Below are 24,195 nucleotides of genomic sequence, written 5' to 3' on the forward strand. Positions count from 1 at the left end.
GATAATTAATGGGGTGGATCCCGTGGTGGATAATGATGGATCCTGTGATGGATAATTAATGGGGTGGATCCCGTGATGGATAATGAATTGGATGGATCCCATTATGGGTAATTAATTGGATGGATGCCATGGTGGATAATGGGTGGATCCCGTGGTGGATAATTAATGGGATGGATCCCGTGGTGGATAACTAATTGGATGGATCCCATTATGGGTAATTAATTGGATGGATCCCATGATGGATAATGGGATGGATCTCGTGATTGATAATTAATGGGATGGATCCCATGATGGATAATTGGGTGGATCCCATGAAGCATAGTGGGATGGATACCGTGATGGATAATTAATTGGATGGATACCGTGATGGATAATTAATTGGATGGATACCGTGATGGATAATTGGGTGGATCCTGTGGTGGATAATTAATTGGATGGATCTTGTGGTGGATAATTAATTGGGTGGATTCTGTGAGGGATAATGGGATGGATCCCGTGATGGATAATGAGTGGATTCCATGATGGATAATGGGATGGATCTCGTGATTGATAATTAATGGGATGGATCCTGTGGTGGATAATTAATTGGGTGGATTCTGTGATGGATAATAGGATGGATCCCGTGATGGATAATGAGTGGATTCCATGATGGATAATGGGTAGATCCCATTATGGGTAATTAATTGGATGGATCCCCTCATGCATAGTTTGTGGATCCCATGATGGATAATTAATTGGATGGATACTGTCATGGATAATTAATGGGATGGATCCCATGATGGATAATGAGATGCATCCCATGATGGATAATGGGCTGGATCCCATGATGGATAATTCATGGGATGGATCCCATGATGGATAATTCATGGGATGGATCCCATGGTGCATAGTGGGATGGATCGCATTATGGATAATTAATTGGCTGGATCCCGTGATGGATAATTGGGATGGATCCCATGATGGATAATTAATGGGATGGATACTGTCATGGATAATTAATTGGATGGATACTGTCATGGATAATGAGATGCATCCCATGATAGATAATGGGATGGATCCCATGATGGGTAATTAATGGGATGGATCCCATGGTGGATAATTAATTGGCTGGATCCTGTGATGGATAATTGGTGGATCTCATGGTGGATAATGGGATGGATCCCGTGATGGATAATTAACTGGATGGATCCCGTGATGGATAATTGGGTGGATCCTGTGGTGGATAATTAATTGGATGGATCCCATGATGGATAATGAGATGCATCCCATGATAGATAATGGGATAGATCCAATGATGGATAATTAATGGGATGGATCCCATGGTGGATAATTAATTGGATGGATCCCATGATGGATAATTGGTGGATCTATGGTGGATAATGGGATGGATCCCATGATGGATAATTAATGGGATGGATCCCATGCTGGATAATGGATGGATCCTGTGGTGGATGATTAATTGGATGGATCGCATTATGGATAATTAATTGGCTGGATCCTGTGATGGATAATTGGTGGATCTCGTGGTGGATAATGGGATGAATCCCGTGATGGACAATTAATGGGATGGATCCTATGATGGGTAATGGGTGGATCCTATGATGGGTAATTAATTGGATGGATCCCATGATGGATAATGGGATGGATTCCTTGATGGATAGTTAATTGGGTGGATCCTGTGATGGGTAATTAATTGGATGGATCCAATGATGGATAATTAAATCCCATGATAATTAATTGGATTGATTCTGTGGTGGATAATTAATTGGGGTGGATCCCATGGTGGATAATTAATTTGATGGATCCCATGATGGGTAATGGGATGGGTTCCTTGATGGATAATTGGGATGGATCCCATGATGAATAATTAATTAGATGGATCCAATGATGGATTCCTTGATGGATAATTGGGATGGATCCCATGATGAATAATTAATTGGATGGATCCAATGATGGATAATTGGTTGGATCCCATGATGGATAATGGGATGGATCCCAAAATAATATGGGATAATTAATTGGATGGATCCCACGCTGGATAATGGATGGATCCTGTGGTGGATAATTAATTGGATGGATCCCATGACAGGTAATTAATTGGGTTGATCCCATGATGGATAATTAATGGGCTGGATTCCGTGATGGATAATTGGGTTGATTCCATGATGGATAATTAATGGGCTGGATCCTGTGATGGATAATTGGGTGGATCCCATGATGGATAATTAATGGGCTGGATCCCATGATGGATAATTGGGTGGATTTAATGATCCTCTCCCAGGATTCCTCACCTGCCTGGACTCTTTTCCCGGATTTTCCCTGGAATTGCGGCAGGGTGGGGATGAACAGGAGGAGACAGCTGAAGGCAGGAAACACCGGGAGCTTTGGGGAAAAAAAATAAATCGGGATTTGGGAAAAGCGGAGCTTCGAAATTATTGAAAAATTGATTTTTGCTCAAAATTCTGTTGATTTTTAAGTACAGGGAAAGGGAAAGGGTTGGGAAGGATCGCTGGGAAAGAGGAAGGGAGTGGGAATGGGAGAGGGGATGAGAGGGAGTCCAGGGAAGGTTGAGATCCGGAATGAGAGGAATCCAGGGAAGATTGAAATCCAGAATGAGAGGGAATTCCAGGGAAGTTGGAGATCTGGAATGGGAGGAAATCCAGGGAAGTCTGGCATCTGGAATGAGAGGGAATTTTGGAAAATTTGACATCTGGAATGGGAGAGAATTCCAGGAAGTTTGAAATCCAGAATGAGAGGAAATCCAGAGAAGTTGGAGATCCAGAATGAGAGGGAATTCCGGGATATTTGAGATCTGGAATGAGAGATGGGATGAGAGGGAATCCAGGGAAATTTGGCATCTGGAATGGGAGGGAATTCCAGGAAGTTTGAGATCCAGAATGAGAGGGAATTCCAGGAAATTTGGCATCTGGAATGGGAGGGAATTCCAGGAAAATTGAGATCCAGAATGACAGGAAATCCAGGGAAATTTGACATCTGGAATGAGAGGGAATTCCAGGGAGTTTGAGATCCAGAATGACAGGAAATCCAGGGAAATTTGAGATCCAGAATGAGAGGGAATTTTTGGGAATTTGACATCTGGAATGAGAGGGAATTCCAGGGAGTTGGACATCTGGAAGGAGAGATGGGATGAGAGAGAATCCAGGGAAATTTGGCATCTGGAATGAGAGGGAATTCCAGGGAAGTTTGAGATCCAGAATGAGAGGGAATCCAGGGAAATTTAACATCTTGAATGAGAGGGAATTTTGGAAAATTTGACATCTGGAAGGAGAGGGAATCCACAGAAGTTGGAGATCCAGAGTGAGAGGGAATTTTGGGAAATTTGACATCTGGAATGAGAGGGAATTCCAGGGAGTTTCAGCATCTGAAATGAGAGTTGGGATGAGAGGGAATTCCAGGAAATTTGAGATCCAGAATAAGAGGGAATTTTGGGAAATTTGACATCTGAAATGAGAGGGAATTCCAGGAAGTTTGAGATCTGGAATGAGAGATGGGATGAGAGGGAATCCAGGGAAGTTTGAGATCCAGAATGAGAGAGAATTTTGGAAAATTTGACATCTGGAATGGGTGGGAAATCCAGGGAAGTTCGAGATCCAGAATGACAGGAAATCCAGGGAAATTTGACATCTGGAATGAGAGGGAATCCAGGGAAGTTCGAGATCCAGAATGAGAGAGAATTTTTGGAAGTTTGACATCTGGAATGAGAGGGAATTCCAGGGAGTTTCAGCATCTGGAATGAGAGGGAATTTTGGGAAATTTGACATCTGGAATGGGAGGGAATTCCAGGAAGTTTGAGATCCAGAATGAGAGATGGGATGAGAGGGAATCCAGGGAAGTTTGAGATCCAGAATGAGAGAGAATTTTGGGAAATTTGGCATCTGGAATGGGAGGGAATGCCAGGGAAGATTGAGATCCAGAGTGAGAGGGAATTCCAGGAAATTTGGCATCTGGAATGAGAGGGAATTCCAGGAACTTTGAGATCCAGAATGACAGGAAATCCAGGGAAATTTGAGATCCAGAATGAGAGGGAATTCCAGGGAGTTTCAGCATCTGGAATGAGAGTTGGGATGAGAGGGAATCCAGGGAAGTTGGAGATCCAGAATGAGAGGGAATTTTTGGAAGTTTGACATCTGGAATGATAGAGGGAATTCCAGGGAGTTTCAGCATCTGGAATGGGAGGGAATTTTGGGAAATCTGACATCTGGAATGAGAGGGAATTCCAGGAAGTTCGAGATCCAGAATGACAGGAAATCCAGGGAAATTTAACATCTGGAATGAGAGTTGGGAATTCCAGGGAGTTTGACATCTGGAAGGAGAGATGGGATGAGAGGGAATCCAGGGAAATTTGACATCTGGAATGAGAGAATCCAGGGAAATTTGAGATCCAGAATGAGAGAGGAATCCAAGGAAATTTGACATCTGGAATGAGAGGGAATTTTGGGAAATTTGACATCTGGAATGAGAGGGAATTCCAGGGAGTTTCAGCATCTGGAATGAGAGTTTGGATGAGAGGGAATCCAGGGAAGTTTGGCATCTGGAATGAGAGGGAACTTTGGAAAATTTGACATCTGGAATGGGAGGGAATTCCAGGGAAGTTGGAGATCCAGAATGAGAGGGAATTCCAGGAAATCTGACATCTGGAATGGGAGGGAATTCCAGGGAGTTTCAACATCTGGAATGAGAGTTGGGATGAGAGGGAATCCAGGGAAATTTGACATCTGGAATGAGAGGGAATTCCAGGGAGTTTCAGCATCTGGAATGAGAGGGAATTCCAGGGAGTTTCAGCATCTGGAATGAGAGGGAATTTCGGAAAATTTGACATCTGGAATGGGAGGGAATTTTGGGAAATTTGAGATCTGGAATGAGAGTTGGGATGAGAGGGAATCCCAGGGAGTTTGAGATCTGGAATGAGAGGGAATTTTGGGAAATTTGACATCTGGAAGGAGAGGGAATTCCAGGAAGTTTGAGATCCAGAATGAGAGTTGGGATGAGAGGGAATTTTGGGAAATTTGACATCTGGAATGGGAGGGAATTCCAGGGAGTTTGAGATCCAGAATGAGAGGGAATGCAGGGAAGTTCGAGATCCAGAATGAGAGGGAATCCAGGGAAATTTAACATCTTGAATGAGAGGGAATTTGGAAAATTTGACATCTGGAAGGAGAGGGAATCCACAGAAGTTGGAGATCCAGAGTGAGAGGGAATTTTGGGAAATTTGACATCTGGAATGAGAGGGAATTCCAGGGAGTTTCAGCATCTGAAATGAGAGTTGGGATGAGAGGGAATTCCAGGAAATTTGAGATCCAGAATAAGAGGGAATTTTGGGAAATTTGACATCTGAAATGAGAGGGAATTCCAGGAAGTTTGAGATCTGGAATGAGAGATGGGATGAGAGGGAATCCAGGGAAGTTTGAGATCCAGAATGAGAGAGAATTTTGGAAAATTTGACATCTGGAATGGGTGGGAAATCCAGGGAAGTTTGAGATCCACAATGACAGGAAATCCAGGGAAATTTGACATCTGGAATGAGAGGGAATCCAGGGAAGTTCGAGATCCAGAATGAGAGAGAATTTTTGGAAGTTTGACATCTGGAATGAGAGGGAATTCCAGGGAGTTTCAGCATCTGGAATGAGAGGGAATTTTGGGAAATTTGACATCTGGAATGGGAGGGAATTCCAGGAAGTTTGAGATCCAGAATGAGAGATGGGATGAGAGGGAATCCAGGGAAGTTTGAGATCCAGAATGAGAGAGAATTTTGGGAAATTTGGCATCTGGAATGGGAGGGAATGCCAGGGAAGATTGAGATCCAGAGTGAGAGGGAATTCCAGGAAATTTGGCATCTGGAATGAGAGGGAATTCCAGGAACTTTGAGATCCAGAATGACAGGAAATCCAGGGAAATTTGAGATCCAGAATGAGAGGGAATTCCAGGGAGTTTCAGCATCTGGAATGAGAGTTGGGATGAGAGGGAATCCAGGGAAGTTGGAGATCCAGAATGAGAGGGAATTTTTGGAAGTTTGACATCTGGAATGATAGAGGGAATTCCAGGGAGTTTCAGCATCTGGAATGAGAGGGAATTCCAGGAAGTTCGAGATCCAGAATGAGAGATGGGATGAGAGGGAATCCAGGGAAGTTTGAGATCCAGAATGAGAGGGAATCCAGGGAAGTTCGAGATCTGGAAGGAGAGGGAATTTTTGGGAATTTGACATCTGGAAGGAGAGGGAATTCCAGGAAGTTTGAAATCCAGAATGAGAGATGGAATGAGAGGGAATTTGGGGAAGTTTGACATCTGGAAGGAGAGGAATCCAGGGAAGTTGGAGATCTGGAATGAGAGGGAATTTTGGGAATATTTTCATCTGGAATGAGAGGGAATTCCAGGAAGTTTGAGATCTGGAATGAGAGATGGGATGAGAGGGAATTCCAGGGAAATTTGACATCTGGAATGAGAGGGAATCCAGGGAAGTTTGAGATCCGGAATGAGAGAGAATTTTGGGAATTTGACATCTGGAATGGGAGGGAATTCCAGGAATTTTGAGATCCAGAATGAGAGGGAATTCCAGGGAGTTTCAGCATCTGGAATGAGAGTTGGGATGAAAGTCGCTGTTCCTGGAGGGAAAATCCGCCCAGCCGGGATTGATAGGGAAAAAAGCAAATTATTTTGTGGATTTATAGGAAAAAAAAGAAAAAAATTTTGTGGATTTATTGGAAAAAAACAAATAATTTGTGGATTTATAGGAAAAAAAATTTTTTGTGGATTCATAGGAAAAAATAAATAATTTGTGGATTTATAGGAAAAACCCAAATAATTTTGTGGATTTATAGCAAAAAACCCAAATAATTTGTGGGTTTATAGGGAAAAAAAGCAAATTATTTTGTGGATTTATAGGAAAAAAAGCAAATAATTTGTGGATTGATAGGAAAAAAATGAAAAAAATTTGTGGATTTATAGGAAAAAAACAAATAATTTTGTGGATTTATAGGAAAAAAACCCAAATAATTTTGTGGATTTGTAGGAAAAAATAAATAATTTGTGGATTCATAGGAAAAAAACAAATAATTTTGTGGATTGATAGGAAAAAATCCAAATAATTTAATGGATTTATAGGAACAAAACCCAAATAATTTATGGATTTATAGGAAAAAAAAAGAAATAATTTTGTGGATTTATAGGAAAAAAACCCCAAATAATTCTGTAGATTTATAGGAAAAAAGCCAAATAATTTTGTGGATTGATAGGAAAAAACCAAATAATTTGTGGATTTATAGCAAAAACCAAATAATTTGTGGATTGATAGGAAAAAAGCAAATAAAAACCCAAATAATTTGTGGAGTTATAGGAAAAAACCCAAATAATTTTGTGGATTTATAGGAAAAAAAAATTTATGGATTGACAGGAAAAAACCCAAACAATTTTGTGGAGTTATAGGAAAAAATCCAAATAATTTTGTGGATTGATAGGAAAAAACCAAATTATTTTCTGGATTTATGGGAAAAAAATGAAAAAAATTTGTGGATTTATAGGAAAAAAACCCAAATCATTTGTGGATTTATAGGAAAAAACCCAAATAATTTTGTGGATTTATGGGAAAAAAAACCAAATTATTTTGTGGATTTATAGGATAAAAACAAAATAATTTTGTGGATTTATCGGGAAAAAAAAACGAATAATTTGTGGATTTGTAGGAAAAAAACTCAAATAATTTGTGGATTTATAGGAAAAAAATTTTTGTGGATTTATAGGATAAGAACAAATTATTTTGTGGATTGATAGGAAAAAAACAAATAATTTTCTGGATTTATAGGAAAAAAAACCCAAATAATTTGTCGATTTTTAGGGAAAAAAACCAAATAATTTCGTGGATTTATAGGAAAAAACCAAATAATTTTGTGGATTTATAGGAAAAAAAAAACCCAAATAATTTTGTGGATTGATACAAAAAATCCAAATATTTTGTGGATTTATATGAAAAAAGCAAAATAATTTTGTGGATTTATAGGAAAAAAAAAAACAAATAATTTTGTGGATTTATAGGAAAAAACCAAAATAATTTGTGGATTTATAGGAAAAAAAAATTTGTGGATTTATAGGAAAAAAACCAAATAATTTTTTGGATTTATAGGAAAAAACATATAAATTTTTGGATTTATAGGAAAAAAAAACCAAATTATTTTGTGGATTGATAGGAAAAAAAACCCAAATAATTTTGTTGATTTATAGGAAAAATCCAAATAATTTATGGATTTATAGGAAAAAAACCCAAATAGTTTTGTGGATTTATAGGAAAAATCCAAATATTTTGTGGATTTATAGGAAAAAACCCAAATAATTTTGTGGATTTATAGGAAAAAAACCCAAAAATTCTGTAGATTTATAGGAGATGCTGGATGAGGCTTGGGATGGGATTTCAGGTCCTTTCCAGCCCTTTTGTTTTTGTTCTATAAAATAAAATAAATTTGGGGTTTTCCCCCCCTTTTCCCCAATTATGGACTTTCTAAAATTCCTTGATTTTTTTTTACCCAGTTCCTGCCCAAAAAAATCCAGGAAAATCCACCAGGAATTCATTCCATGGATCTGGGATGGAAAAGCAGCCTGGATTTATTAATTAATTTATTTATTAATTTAGTTAATAATTTAATAATTTATTATTTTATTAATTTATTGTTTTATTAATTTATTAATTTATTAATTTATTAATTAATTTTTGGGATATTCAGCGGAGAAAAAAAGGAGGGAAAACTCAGCCAGGAATATTTGGGACCAACCTGGGGCAAACTGAATTCCTGTTCCTGATTTCCCTGGAAATCCGAGGGGTTTGGGGGGAAAAGATGGAATTTTAGTGGAAATTTGAGGGATTTTAGTGGAAATCTGAGGGATTTTGGTGTAAATCTGAGGGATTTGGGTGGAAATCTGAGGGATTTGGGCGAACAGGTGGAATTTGGGTGGAAATCTGAGGGATTTTAATGGAAATCTGAGGGATTTTGGTGGAAATCTGAGGGACTTTGGTTGAACAGATGGAATTTTGGTGGAAATGAGAAATTTTGGGTGAGCAGGTGGAATTCTGGTGGAAATCTGAGGGATTTTGGGATGAAAAGATGGAATTTTAGTGGAAATCTGAGGGATTTTGGTGGAAATCTGAGGGAATTTTGGGATGTACAGGTGGGATTTTGGTGGAAATGAGAAATTTTGGTTGAACAGGTGGAATTTTGGGGTGGAAATCTGAGGGATTTTGGGATGAAAAGATGGAATTTTAGTGGAAATTTGAGGGATTTTGGTGGAAATCTGAGGGATTTTGGTGGAAATCTGAGGGATTTTGGTGCAAATCAGGGATTTTGGGTGAACAGGTGGAATTTTGGTAGAAATCTGAGGGATTTTGGTGGAAATCTGAGGGATTTTTGTGAACAGGTGGAATTTTGGTGGAAATCTGAGGAATTCTGGTGGAAATCTGAGGGATTTTGGGTGGAAATATGAGGAATTTTGGGATGAAAAGATGGAATTTTAATGGATATCTGAGGGATTTTGGGTGAACAAGTGGAATTCTAATGGAAAACAAAGGGATTTTGGTGGAAATCTGAGGGATTTTTGTGAACAGGTGGAATTCTGGTGGAAATCTGAGGAATTTTAGTGGAAATCTGAGGGATTTTGATGGAAATCTGAGGGATTTTTGTGAACAGGTGGAATTTTCATGGAATTTTGGTAGAAATCTGAGGGATTTTGGTGGAAATGAGAAATTTTGGGATGAACAGGTGGAATTCTGGTGGAAATCTGAGGGATTTTGGTGAAAATCTGACGGATTTTGGGTGAACAGGTGGAATTTTGGTGGAAATCAGGGATTTTGGGTGAACAGGTGGAATTTTGAGGGATTTTAATGGAAATCTGAGGGATTTTGGGATGAACAGATGGAATTTGGGGTGGAAATCAGGGATTTTTGTGAACAGGTGGAATTCTGGTTGAAATGAGAAATTTTGGATTAACAGGTGGAATTCTGGTGGAAATCTGAGGGATTTGGGGTGAACAGATGGAATTTTCATGGAATTTTGGGTGAACAGGTGGAATTTTGGTGGAAATCTGAGGAATTTTTGTGAACAGGTGGATTTTTCATGGAATTTTGGTAGAAATCTGAGGGATTTTGGTGTAAATCTGAGGGAATTTTGGGATGAACCGGTGGAATTTTGGTGGAAATCTGAGGGATTTTGGTGGAAATCTGAGGGATTCTGGTGGAAATCAGGGATTTTTGTGAACACATGGAATTTTGGTTGAAAATCTGAGGGATTTGGGCTGAACAGGTGGAATTTTCGTGGAATTTTGGGTGAACAGGTGGAATTTTGGTGGAAATCTGAGGGATTTTGGGATGAACAGGTGGAATTTTGATGGAAATTGAGGGATTTTGGTGGAAATCCGAGGGATTTTGGGGTGAACAGATGGAATTTTCGTGGAATTTTGGGTGAACAGGTGGAATTTTGGTGCAAATCAGGGATTTTGGTTGAACAGGTGGAATTTTGGTGGAAATCTGGGGGATTTTGGGTGGAAATCTGTGGGATTTTTGTGAACAAGTGGAATTTTCATGGAATTTTGGTTTCACAGGTGGGATTTTGGTGGAAATCTGAGGGATTTTGGGATAAATAGGTGGAATTTTGGTGGAAATCTGAGGGAATTTTGGCAGAAATCTGCAGGATTTTGGTGGAAATCTGAGGGATTTTGGGTGAACAGGTGGAATTTTAATGGAAATCTGAGGGAATTTGGTGGAAATCAGGGATTTTGGATGAACAGATGGAATTTGGGTGGAAATCTGAGGGATTTGGGCTGAACTGGTGGAATTTTGGGTGGAAATCTGAGGGATTTTGGTGGAAATCTGAGGGATTTTGGGATGAACAGGTGGGATTTTGGTGGAAATGAGAAATTTTGGCTGAACAGGTGGAATTTGGGTGCAAATCAGGGATTTTGGTTGAACAGGTGGAATTTTGGGTGGAAATCTGAGGGATTTGGGGTGAACAGGTGGAATTTGGGGTGGAAATCAGGGATTTTTGTGGACATGTGGAATTTTGGTGGAAATCTGAGGAATTATGGTGGAAATCTGAGGGATTTTGGGTGGAAATCTGAGGGATTTTGGATGAACAGGTGGAATTTTGGTGGAAATCTGTGGGATTTTGGGATGAAAAGATGGAATTTTAGTGGAAATCTGAGGGATTTTGGGTGAACAGGTGGAATTTTGGTGCAAATCAGGGATTTTGATGGAAATCTGAGGGATTTTGGGAGAACAGGTGGAATTTTCATGGAATTTTGGTTGAACAGGTGGGATTTTGGTGGAAATCTGAGGGATTTTGGTGGAAATCTGAGGGATTTTGGGTGGAAATCAGGGATTTTTGTGAACACATGGAATTTTGGGTGGAAATCTGAGGGATTTTGGGATGAACAGGTGAAATTTTGGTGGAAATCTGATGGATTTTGGGATGAACAGGTGGAATTTTCGTGGAATTTTGGGTGAACAGGTGGAATTCTGGTGGAAATCTGAGGGATTTTGTTTGAACAGGTGGAATTTTGATGGAAATCTGAGGGATTTGGGATGAACAGGTGGAATTTTAGTGAAAATCTGAGGGATTTTGGGTGGAAATATGAGGAATTTTGGGATGAAAAGATGGAATTTTAATGGAAATCTGAGGGATTTTGGTTGAACAGGTGGAATTTTGGTGGAAATCTGATGGATTTTGGCAGAAATCTGAGGGATTTTGGTGGAAATCTGAGGGATTTGGGGTGAACAGGTGGAATTTTGAGCGATTTTGATGGAAATCTGAGGGATTTTGGTGAAATCGGAGGGATTTTTGTGAACAGGTGGAATTTTAATGGAAATCTGAGGGATTTTGGGATGGACAGGTGGGATTTGGGGTGGAAATCAGGGATTTTTGTGAACAGGTGGAATTTTGGTGGCAATCTGAGGGAATTTGGTGGAAATCTGAGGGATTTTGGATGAACAGGTGGAATTTTGAGGGATTTTGATGTAAATCTGAGGGATTTTGGTGTAAATCCTTGGGATTTTGGTGACCAGTGTCCGTTTTAAGGGAATTCCCACACCCCTCCATGGATCTGTTGTGATTCTGGTGGATTTTCCCCGAATTTCCCAATTTCTGCTCTCCAGCAGCAGCTGATGAAGAACACCTGGATAATCCCTGGTTTTTTTATTATCCCATATTCCAAATTAATTGAAAAACCGGGAGCAAAACCCCATTTTTAGGATTTTTAAAGATTTATATTCACATTTTTTCCCTCTTAAAAAAAAAATCTCTGATTTCTTCTTTTCATTTTTCTTCATTTCTCATTTTTACTTTTCCCTTCATTTTCCTCCTGCTTTCATTTGGGGTTTTTATTTGGGGTTTTTCATTTGGGGTTTTTCATTTGGGGTTTTTCAATTGGGGTTTTTCATTTGGGGTTTTTCATTTGGGGTTTTTCATTTGGGGTTTTTCATTTGGGGTTTTTTATTGGGGTTTTTCAATTGGGGTTTTTCATTTGGGGTTTTTTATTTGGGGTTTTTCATTTGGGGTTTTTCATTTGGGGTTTTTCATTTTTGGTTTTTCATTTGGGGTTTTTCATTTGGGGTTTTTATTTGGGGTTTTTCATTTTTGGTTTTTCATTTGGGGTTTTTTTATTCGGGGTTTTTTAATTTGGGGTTTTTCATTTGGGGTTTTTCAATTGGGGTTTTTTTATTTTGGGGTTTTTCATTTGGGGTTTTTATTTGGGGTTTTTCAATTGGGGTTTTTCATTTGGGGTTTTTTATTTGGGATTTTTTATTTTGGGGTTTTTCATTTGGGGTTTTTTATTTGGGGTTTTTCATTTGGGGTTTTTCATTTGGGGTTTTTCATTTGGGGTTTTTCAATTGGGGTTTTTCATTTGGGGTTTTTTATTTGGGATTTTTTATTTTGGGGTTTTTCATTTGGGGTTTTTTATTTGGGGTTTTTCATTTGGGGTTTTTCATTTGGGGTTTGTTATTTGGGGTTTTTCATTTGGGGTTTTTTATTTGGGGTTTTTTATTTGGGGTTTTTCATTTGGGGTTTTTATTTGGGGTTTTTCATTTGGGGTTTTTCATTTGGGGTTTTTCATTCTGGGTTTTTTTTTTGGGTTTTTTTTATTTGGGGTTTTTTATTTTGGGGTTTTTTATTTGGGGTTTTTCATTTGGGGTTTTTCATTTGGGGTTTTTTATTTGGGGTTTTTTATTTGGGGTTTTTCATTTGGGGTTTTTCATTTGGGGTTTTTTATTTGGGGTTTTTTATTTGGGGTTTTTCAATTGGGGTTTTTATTTGGGGTTTTTTATTTGGGGTTTTTTTATTTGGAGTTTTTCATTTGGGGTTTTTCATTTTTGGTTTTTCATTTGGGGTTTTTTATTTGGGGTTTTTTATTTGGGGTTTTTCATTTGGGGTTTTTCAATTGGGGTTTTTCATTTGGGGTTTTTTATTGGGGTTTTTTATTTGGGGTTTTTCAATTGGGGTTTTTTATTGGGGTTTTTCATTTGGGGTTTTTTTATTTGGAGTTTTTTATTTGGGGTTTTTATTTGGGGTTTTTCAATTGGGGTTTTTTATTTGGGGTTTTTCATTTTTGGTTTTTCATTTGGGGTTTTTCATTTGGGGTTTTTATTTGGGGTTTTTCATTTGGGGTTTTTTATTTCCAACTCAACCAAAGCCTTGAAACCAAAAGGGAATTCAGCGAATTTGGGAATTCAGCGATTCAGGGGAGTTTTTTGGTGAATTCTCTGCTGATTGAGCTGTTCAAAATTCGGATTTTCCAATTTATTTTTATTTTTGCAGGGATATCCCAATGCCTCTGGTGAGTTCTGGGGTGGAGCACGGGAACCTGAGGGAGCTCGCCCTGGCCAGGATGAAGGACCTTGGCACACAGGTAAATTTAAAATAAAAAATAAAATTAATAATAATTTAAAATATTTGATAAATGTTTTATAAATCATTTCTATTTATCTGTAATAAAATATAATAAAATGTTTATTTTTTTGTAAATAATAAATAATGAAGGAAAATCCTCTCTGGTTGTGTTGAAGGAGATTTGATGGCTCCACACAAATCAGGAGGTGAAAAACCCAAAAGAACCAGATTTGGCTTTAAAAAAAAAAATTTTTTTTTAATAAATAAAATAATAAAGAACAAGAGAATAAAATAAAATAATAAAGAATAAAATAAAATAATAAATGACCAAATTTGGCTTTAAACAAACCCCAAAAGAATCAGATTTGGCTTTAAAATTTTTTTTTTAAAATAATAAATAAAGTAATAAAGAACCAAAGAATAAAATAAAATAATAAAGAATAAAATAAAATAATAAATGACCAAATTTGGCTTTAAACAAACCCCAAAAGAATCAGATTTGGCTTTAAATTTTTTTTTAAATAATAAATAAAGTAATAAAGAACCAAAGAATAAAATAAAATAATAAAGAATGAAATAAAATAATAAATGACCAGATTTGGCATTAAAAAAAAATCCCAAAAGAACCAGATTTGGCTTAAAAAAAAACAAAAAAAACAGATTTGTCTTAAAAAAAAAAAAAACCAAAAAAACCAAAAGAACCAGATTTGGCTTAAAAAAACCCAAAAAAACAAAAGAACCAGATTTTGCCTTAAAAAAACCCCAAAAGAACCAGATTTGGCATTAAAAAAAATCCCAAAAAAACCAGATTTGGCTTACAAAAAACCAAAAAAAAGAAGCAGATTTGGCATTAAAAAAACCCCAGATTTGGCTTTTAAAAAAACCCCAAAGAATCAGATTTGGTTAAAAAAAAAAAAAATCAGATTTGGCTTAAAAAAAGACACCAAAAACCAAAATAATCAAATTTGGCTTTAAAAAACAACCAAAAAAAATCAGATTTGGCCTTAAAAAAAAAACCCAAAAGAACCAGATTTGGTTTAAAAAAAAAAACCCAAAATAATCAGATTTGGCTTAAAAAAATCCCAAAAGAACCAGATTTGGCTTTAAAAAAATTTTTTTTTAAAATAATTAATAAAATAATAAAGAACCAAAGAATAAAATAAAATAATAAAGAATAAAATAAAATAATAAATGACCAAATTTGGCTTTAAACTTACCCCAAAAGAATCAGATTTGGCTTTAAAAATTTTTTTTTAAAAAATAAATAAAATAATAAAGAACCAGATTTGGCTTGAAAAAAACCAAAAACGAAGCAGATTTGGCATTAAAAAAAACCCAGATTTGGCTTTTTAAAAAAACCCAAAGAATCAGATTTGATTAAAAAAAAAAATCAGATTTGGCTTAAAAAAAGACACCAAAAACCAAAATAATCAAATTTGGCTTTAAAAAACAACCAAAAAAAAATCAGATTTGGCCTTAAAAAAACCCCCAAAATAACCAGATTTGGTTTAAAAAAAAAAAACCAAAATAATCAGATTTGGCTTAAAAAAAATCCCAAAAGAACCAGATTTGGCTTTAATTTTTTAAAATAATAAATAAAATAATAAAGAACCAAAGAATAAAATAAAATAATAAAGAATAAAATAAAATTATAAATAACCAGATTTCGCATTAAAAAAAAATCCCAAAAGAACCAGGTTTGGCTTTAAAAATTTTTTTTTAAATAATAAATAAAATAATAAAGAACCAAAGAATAAAATAAAATAATAAAGAATGAAATAAAATAATAAATAACCAGATTTGGCATTACAAAAAATCCCAAAAGAACCAGATTTGGCTTAAAAAAAAAAAAACAAAAGAACCAGATTTGGCTTTTATTTTTTTTTTAATAATTAATAAAATAATAAAGAACCAAAGAATAAAATAAAATAATAAAGAATGAAATAAAATAATAAATGACCAGATTTGGCATTAAAAAATACCCCAAAAGAACCAGATTTTGCTTTTAAAAAAATTTTTTAAAATAATAAATAAAATAATAAAGAACCAAAGAATAAAATAAAATAATAAAGAATAAAATAAAATAATAAAATAAAATAATAAATGACCAGATTTGGCTTAAAAAAAAAAACCAAAAGAACCAAATTTGGCTTTAAAAAAAATTTTTTTAAATAATAAATAAAATAATAACGAACCAAAGAATAAAATAAAATAATAAAGAATAAAATAAAATAATAAATGACCAGATTTGGCATTAAAAAAATCCCAAAAGAACCAGATTTGGCTTTTAAATTTTTTTTTTAAATAATAAATAAAATAATAAAGAACCAAAGAATAAAATAAAATATTAAAGAATAAAATAAAATAATAAATGACCAGATTTGGCATTAAAATTTTTTTTTAAATAATAAATAAAATAATAAAGAACCAAAGAATAAAATAAAATAATAAAGAATAAAATAAAATTATAAATAACCAGATTTGGTATTAAAAAAATCCCAAAAGAACCAGATTTGGCTTAAAAAAAAAATCCCAAAAGAACCAGATTTGGCTTTAATTTTTTTTTTTAATAATAAATAAAATAATAAAGAACCAAAGAATAAAATAATAAAGAATAAAATAAAATAATAAATGACCAGATTTGGCATTAAAAAATATCCCAAAAGAACCAGATTTGGCTTTAAAAATTTTTTTTTAAATAATTAATAAAATAATAAAGAACCAAAGAATAAAATAAAATAATAAAGAATAAAATAAAATAATAAATGACCAGATTTGGCATTAAAAAAATTCCAAAAGAACCAGATTTGGCTTTAAAATTTTTTTTTAATAATAAATAAAATAATAAAGAACCAAAGAATAAAATAAAATATTAAAGAATAAAATAAAACGGATCCAACCCCAGGCTGGGAATGGAGGGAATTCCCTGGGAAAGGGAAAAATGGGATTTGGGAAGGGATTCCTGGGGTATCCCAAAAAACCCCAAATCCATGAAAAGAACCCCAAATCCCCAAGAAAATACAAATTCCCAAATCTTGCAGAAAATGTCAAAAAATTCCCCAAAAATCCCAAAAAATCCCTTTAAATTTGGGAGGGATTTGGGCTGGAATTCCCAGAGAATCCCTGGGAAAGGCTGGAAAATCCCGGAATTGTGGGGTGGGATTGAAGCTCCATGGATCCCATCCCAAACCATTCCGGGATTTTGGGATCCAGGACACTTGGGATCCATCCCCAGGGGTCTGGAACCAGGGAATTTCTGGAATTTTCCGGAACTTTCCGCGCTCAGGGCTTTCCTTCCCTGTTTTCCCAGTGCCGCGACGTGCGGACGCGGGAGGTCGGAATTCAGGAGATCCACCACAAAGTGAGGCCCTACCAGGTAAAAATCCCAAATTTTTATGGATTCCCCAGGAAATTCCTGCAATTCCTGTGGACCTGCCCTGGGAGTGGGGTGCATTCCATGGAGCGCTCCCAGCTCCCCGTTGTTCCCAATAAAAATCGGGATTTTGGGAATTTTGGGAATTTGGGAAATCCAATGGCAGCTGGGTCTGTTGGGAGTGAGAATGGGCAATTTAGGGCTTTTTTTGGGGGAATTTCCATGGGTTTTAGGGAAAGGGTGGAGATTTAAATATGGATTTAAATGTGAAAAAATGTGTAATAAAATGCATTTATAAATGTAAATGTAACTATAAATATAACTATAAATATAAATATAAATATAAATATACATATACATATACATATACATATAAATAAATATAAATATAAATATAAATATATACACATTTTATATTTCTATTGCATATAAAATATATATTCTACTGCATATAAAAGATGCATTTTATGTATTACATATTTATATAACATAGATATTATATCTTTTATATAATATATGTTATATATAATGTGTTATATATGATATAATTATATATAATGTTATATATAATATATATATAATGTTATATATGGTGTTATATATAATGTATACAATATATATGCACATAATATATATAATATGTAGATAATGTATAAAAATGTGTTGTGTATATGATATATATTATATATCATATATATTTTATATATATGTTTATATATATATTTATATATATTTATATATAAATATATACTTATTTATATATATTTATATATATTTTTTTATATATCCTATATATATATATCCTATATATATATTTATATATATTTATATATATATATTTATATATATCCTATCCCAAATATATACAATATATAAATATATTGTAAATATTAATTTATAAATATAAATATATATTATATACTATATATTATATATTATATACTATATATTATATATTATATACTATATATTATATATTATATATTATATATTATATATTATATATTATATACTATATATTATATATTATATCTTATATATTATATCTTATATATTATATACTATATACTATATATTATAGACAAATTATATATTATATAATATATTATATATATTTTCATATATTATTTAGAAATATATACTGTTATATATAAAAATATATAATAAAAATATCTATAATATATAAAAAATATAAAGTATATATATACTTTTATATATATAAAATATATAATAAATATAAATATAAATGTTTCTATTTATTATATATTTTATATATAGATATATAAAAGTGTATTTTTAAGTGTAATTTCTGTTTAACCCTGCATTTTTCTGTGAGTGCATTGATTCTGCTCACACATTTTGGGGTTTCCATCCCCAAAATCCTAAAATGATCCCTTAGGAGGAGGCTTTGGCTCACGGGAGAGGGAGGAAAACCTGGAATGCCTCGGGCTGGAACGGGATCGTCCTGGGAATTCCCACATCCTGGGGATTCCCATATCCTGGGAGTTCCCATATCCAGGGAGTTCCCATGTCCTGGGAATTCCCACATCCTGGAAATTCCCATATCCTGGAAATTCCCATATCCTGGAAATTCCCATATCCTGGGGATTCCCATATCCAGGGAGTTCCAATATCCTGGAATTTTCCATATCCTGGGAATTCCCATATCCAGGGAGTTCCCATACCCTGGAAGTTTCCATATCCTGGGATTATTCATATCCCGGGAATTTCCATATCCCAGGAATTCCCATATCCTGGGAATGTCCACACCGTAGGAATTCCCATATCCTGGTAATCTCCATATTCTGGGAATGTCTATATCCTGGGAATTCCCATGCTCTGGGAATATCCATGTCCTGGGAATTTCCATATCCCAGGAATTCCCATATCCAGGGAATTCCCATATCCTGGAAATTTCCATATCCAGGGAGTTCCCATATCCTGGAAATTTCCATGTGCAGGGAATTTCCATATCCTGGGATTATTCATATCCCAGGAATTCCCATATCCTGGGAATGTCCACATCCTAGGAATTCCCATATCCTGGTAATCTCCATATCCTGGGAATGTCTGTATCCTGGGAATTCCCATACCCTGGGAATATCCATGTCCTGGGAATTCCCATATCCATGGAATTCCATATCCTGAGAATTTCCATGTTCTAGGAATTCCCATATCCTGAGAATTTCCATATCCTGGAAGTTTCCATATCCTGGGAATTCTCACATCCTGGAAATTCCCGTATCCCAGGAATATCCATGTCCTGGAAATGTCCATATCCTGGGATTATTCATATCCCAGGAATTCCCATATCCCAGGAATTCCCGTATCCTGGGAATGTCTATACCCTGGGAATTTCCATGTCCTGGAAATGTCCATATCCTGGGAATGTCCATATCCTGGAAATTCCCATATCCAGGGAGTTCCCATATCCTGGAAATTTCCATGTGCAGGGAATTTCCATATCCTGGGAATTTCCATGTGCAGGGAATTTCCATATCCTGGAAGTTTCCATATCCTGGGAATTCTCACATCCTGGAAATTCCCATATCCTGGGAATGTCTATATCCCAGGAATTCCCATATCCTGGAAATTTCCATATCCTGGGAATACTCATATCCCAGGAATTTCCATATCCCAGGAATTCCCATATCCTGGGAATGTCCACATCCTAGGAATTCCCATATCCTGGTAATCTCCATATCCTGGGAATTCCCATATCCTGGGAATATCCACGTCCTAGGAATTCCCATATCCTGGGAATATCCATATCCTGGAAATTTCCATATCCTCGAAGTTTCCATATCCTGGAAATTTCCATATCCTGGGAATTTCCATATCCCAGGAATTCCCATATCCTGGAAATGTCCACATCCTAGAAATTCCCATATCCTGGTAATCTCCATATCCTGGGAATGTCTGTATCCTGGGAATTCCCATATCCATGGAATTCCATATCCTGAGAATTTCCATGTTCTAGGAATTCCCATATCCTGAGAATTTCCATATCCTCGAAGTTTCCATATCCCGGGAATTCCCATATCCCAGGAATATCCATGTCCTGGAAATTCCCATATCCCGGAAATTCCCATATCCCAGGAATTCCCTCTTCCCGTTCCCCCGCTGACGTTCCGGAAGGCCCCGAGCGATTCTGGATTTTACTTCCAATAAATTCAATTCCTCCTGGAATTGTCGGGGCGCTGGGAAAAGCTGGATCAGGAATCCACTTCCAAACCCTCCTCCCCATCCCAATTCCCAAACTGAGCCACAAATTCCCGGATTTCCTCTTCATTCCTGCTTTGGAATTCCACGGATTCCTCAGGCTTCCAGGAGTTTGGGGAACATTCCCCGAGTTCAGAAGATTTTTTTCCAGTCAGAGATTCCAGGGAATTTTATTCCCTTTTTTTTTTTATTTTTCTCCTTTATGATGAGTGATTCCCAAAATTCCCAATAAATCTCCCCGTTTTTCCGGGATTCCCGCAGGGATCCGAGGCCGCCCCGGCTCCCGGGAATCGGGGATTTTTTTTCCCGCCTTTCCGCCGGATCTCATTTGAATTGCAAATCTGGGGCGGGGGAGCTCATCCCGCGCTTTTCCAAGCGGAAAATTCCCTTTGTTCGGGCGGGCGGGTGACGGGCCGGAGCGGGAATCCCGGGAAAAGCGTTTTCCATGGATGTTTGGGGCGCTCTGTGAGCAACCAACATCGTCCCCCTGACGGGAGAGGGATCCTGGCTCCGATTAATCAATCAATTAATCAATTAATTATTAATTAAACGGCTCCGGGGCGCGGGGTTCTGTGACAGAAATCTGAATTTCGGGGCGGTTTTTCCAGGCCTGGGTTTTTATGGAGCTGCCGGGAGGGGCCGGGAAGGCTGAAGGATGAAATTGTTGCTGCGAGGAGACCTCGGAACGATGGATCCAAGAGGGGTCCGATCCCAGCTCCTGGAAAACAGAGGGATCCTCTTGGAATAACGAGGGATAAATAAATAAAGTGCAGTTTGGGGGCTGGTGTGGGCCCAGACAGGTTCCAGATATTTATTGGGATTTCCCAGGGAAAAGGGAAGGGTTGGGGACAGGGAATTGTCCCTGAAGTGTTGAGGGATGGACTGGAAAGGGTTGGGAGCAGTTTGGGATCAGGGCTGGGAATGGGATGGGATTGAAGGTCCATGGATCCCATCCCAAACCATTCCAGAGTCTGGGATCCAGGACACTCAGGATCCATCCCCAGGGATTTTTATGGAATTCAGGGATGGAAAAGGGAAGGGAGACCCTTCCTGGAGTCCCACATTCCCAGGGAAGCCCCTGTATCCCAAAATTCCTTCCCGGAGAGGAGCTGGGATGGGGATGGCTCCAATGCCAGGCTGGGAGAGCTGGGAATGGAGGGAATTCCCTGGGAAAAAGGGGAGCTTGGGGTGGGATTTGGGAAGGGATTCCCGGCTGGGCTGGCATTCCCAGAGAATCCCTGGCAGTGTCCAAGGAAAGGCCGGAGCAATCTGGGATCAAGGTTGGAATGGGATGGGATTGAAGCTCCATGGATCCCGTCCCAAACCATTCTGGGATTCTGGGATCCAGGACACTCAGGATCCATCCCCAGGGATTTTTATGGAATTCAGGGATGGAAAAGGGAAGGGAGACCCTTCCTGGAGTCCCACATTCCCAGGGAAGCCCCTGTATCCCAAAATTCCTTCCCGGAGAGGAGCTGGGATGGGGATGGATCCAATGCCAGGCTGGGAGAGCTGGGAATGGAGGGAATTCCCTGGGAAAAAGGGGAGCTTGGGGTGGGATTTGGGAAGGGATTCCTGGCTGGGCTGGCATTCCCAGAGAATCCCTGGCAGTGTCCAAGGAAAGGCCGGAGCCCCCCGGAATGGCAGAAGGTGTCCTGAGAATGGGACCGGAGATCCCTTCCCACCCAAACCATTCCATGATTCCGTGCCAGAGCTGGGATTCCCGTCTGGAATCAAACTGGATTTAGGGAAGTTCTTCCTGTTTGCTGGAAGAATATCAACGAATCCATGGGATCAGCTTCGGGCTCCCCACACATTTCCCTTTTTTCCCTCCTTTCCCTCCCCGTCCATCCCATTCCCGGCCCAGGTGGAGCTGATCCGTCGGGATTGCATGGCCAATTCCAAATTCCCATCTGGAATCACACTGGCTTTGGGGAATCCCTTCCTGTTTGCTCTGAGCCACATTTGTGGATCCATGGAATCGGCTTCGCTCTCAAATTTTCCTTTTTCCCTCCTTTCCCTCCTCCTCCCAGATCAGGTGGAGCTGATCCATCGGGATCACATGGCCAAGTCCAAATTCCCCTCTGGAATCACAGTGGCTTGGAGGAATCCCTTTGTGTTTGCTCCCAGCCATATCTGTGGATCCATGGAATCACTCTCACATTTTCCTTTTTCCCTCCTCATCCATCCCACTCCCAGAGCAGGTGGAGCTGATCCATTGGGATCGCGTGGCCAATTCCAAATTCCCATCTGGAATCACACTGGCTTTGGGGAATCCCCTCCTCTTTGCTCATATTTATGGATCCACGGAATTGGCTTCACTCTCTCATTTTCCATTTTCCTCCTTTTCCTCCTCGTTTGTCCCACTCCCAGACCAGGTGGGGTTGATCCATCGGGATTGCATGGCCAATTCCAAATTCCCCTCTGGAATCAGACTGGCTCCAGTTCCACTGGATTCCACTGGAATCCATTCCTATTTGCTCACATTTACGTACCCGGCACAGAACCAGCCTCCCTCTCACATCTCCCTTTTCCCTCCTCCTCCTCTCCCATCCCGCTCCGGGCCCAGGTGGAGCTGATCCGCCGGGATTACGTGGCCAATTCCAAGTTCCCCTCTGGAATCACACTGGCCCCAGTTCCACTGGCTCCATGGAATCCATTCCTATTTGCTCCACAATTCCAAGTTCCACTGGAATCCACTGGAATCCATTCCCATTTGCTCACATTTACGTACCCGGCACAGAACCAGCCTCCCTCTCACATCTCCCTTTTCCCCGCTCTCCGGTCCCAGGTGGAGCTGATCCGCCGGGACTACGTGGCCAACGGGGGCTGGGAGACGTTCCTGTCCTACGAGGACCCGGAGCAGGACATCCTGGTGGGGCTGCTGCGCCTCCGCCGGAGCTCCCCGCAGTCCTTCCGCCCCGAGCTCCGCGCCGGCGCCTCCATCGTGCGGGAGCTGCACGTCTACGGCAGCGCCGTGCCCGTCAGCAGCCGGGACCCCGCCAAATTCCAGCACCAGGTACGGGCCGGGAGAGAGACAGGGTGGGATCCCAGCTCCTTTTTTCCTGGAATTCTGCTGCTTCCCGGTTTTTGGGGGTTTTTTCCCAATGGGATCGTGTTCAGCAGCCAGGATCCCTTCAAATTCCAGCACCAGGTACTCCCGGCATTCCCAGATTTCCCACTGCTCTCACCTCATTCCATCTCCTTCCCTCACAAAAAAAAATGGAGTTTTATTTAGTTTTATTTAATTCCGCTCGTTTGCTCTGAGTTGGGATGGAACCAAGATGGGATTTGAGCTTTTTGCTGGAATTCTGCAGCTTCCCAATGTTTTGGGTTTTTTCCCAATGGGATCACATTCCAGTCATAAAATTGGAGTTTTATTTAATTCCGCTCGTTTGCTCCAAGTTGGGATTGAGCCAGGATGGGATTTGAGCTCCTTTTTGCTGGAATTCTGTTGCTTCCCAGTGTTAGGGGTTTTTTTCCCAATGGGATCATGTTCCAGTCATAAATTGGAGTTTTATTTAAAATTGGAGTTTTATTTAAAATTGGAGTTTTATTCTACTTGTTTGCTCTGAGTTGGGATCAGACCAGGGTGGGATTCCAGCTCCCTTTTGCTGGAATTCTGTTGCTTCCCAGTTTTTTGGGTTTTTTCCCCAATAGGATCACATTCCAGTCATAAAATTGGAGTTTTATTTAATTCCGCTCGTTTGCTCCAGGTTGGGA

The 24,195-nt window shown here is 38.2% G+C and overlaps 1 protein-coding gene across 2 annotated transcripts in view; it reads left to right on the forward strand.

Moving 5' to 3' along the window:
* ELP3 (elongator acetyltransferase complex subunit 3) overlaps positions 1-24,195 on the forward strand; it is a 146,053-nt gene that overhangs the window by 101,649 nt on the left and 20,209 nt on the right. The window contains exons 11-13 of one of the 2 annotated variants that reach the window (XM_071448046.1): positions 13,806-13,896; positions 17,188-17,253; positions 23,264-23,491. In XM_071448046.1, coding sequence (XP_071304147.1) covers positions 13,806-13,896; positions 17,188-17,253; positions 23,264-23,491 — 385 coding nt within the window. The remainder of the gene's footprint in view (positions 1-13,805; positions 13,897-17,187; positions 17,254-23,263; positions 23,492-24,195) is intronic. The other variant, XM_071448056.1, reaches the window with a different exon arrangement.

The sequence above is a fragment of the Agelaius tricolor genome, unplaced genomic scaffold (assembly GCF_023055355.1).
Source record: "Agelaius tricolor isolate 1412-34295 unplaced genomic scaffold, bAgeTri1.0.p SCAF_1, whole genome shotgun sequence".
In the NCBI taxonomy this organism is placed as follows: domain Eukaryota; kingdom Metazoa; phylum Chordata; class Aves; order Passeriformes; family Icteridae; genus Agelaius; species Agelaius tricolor.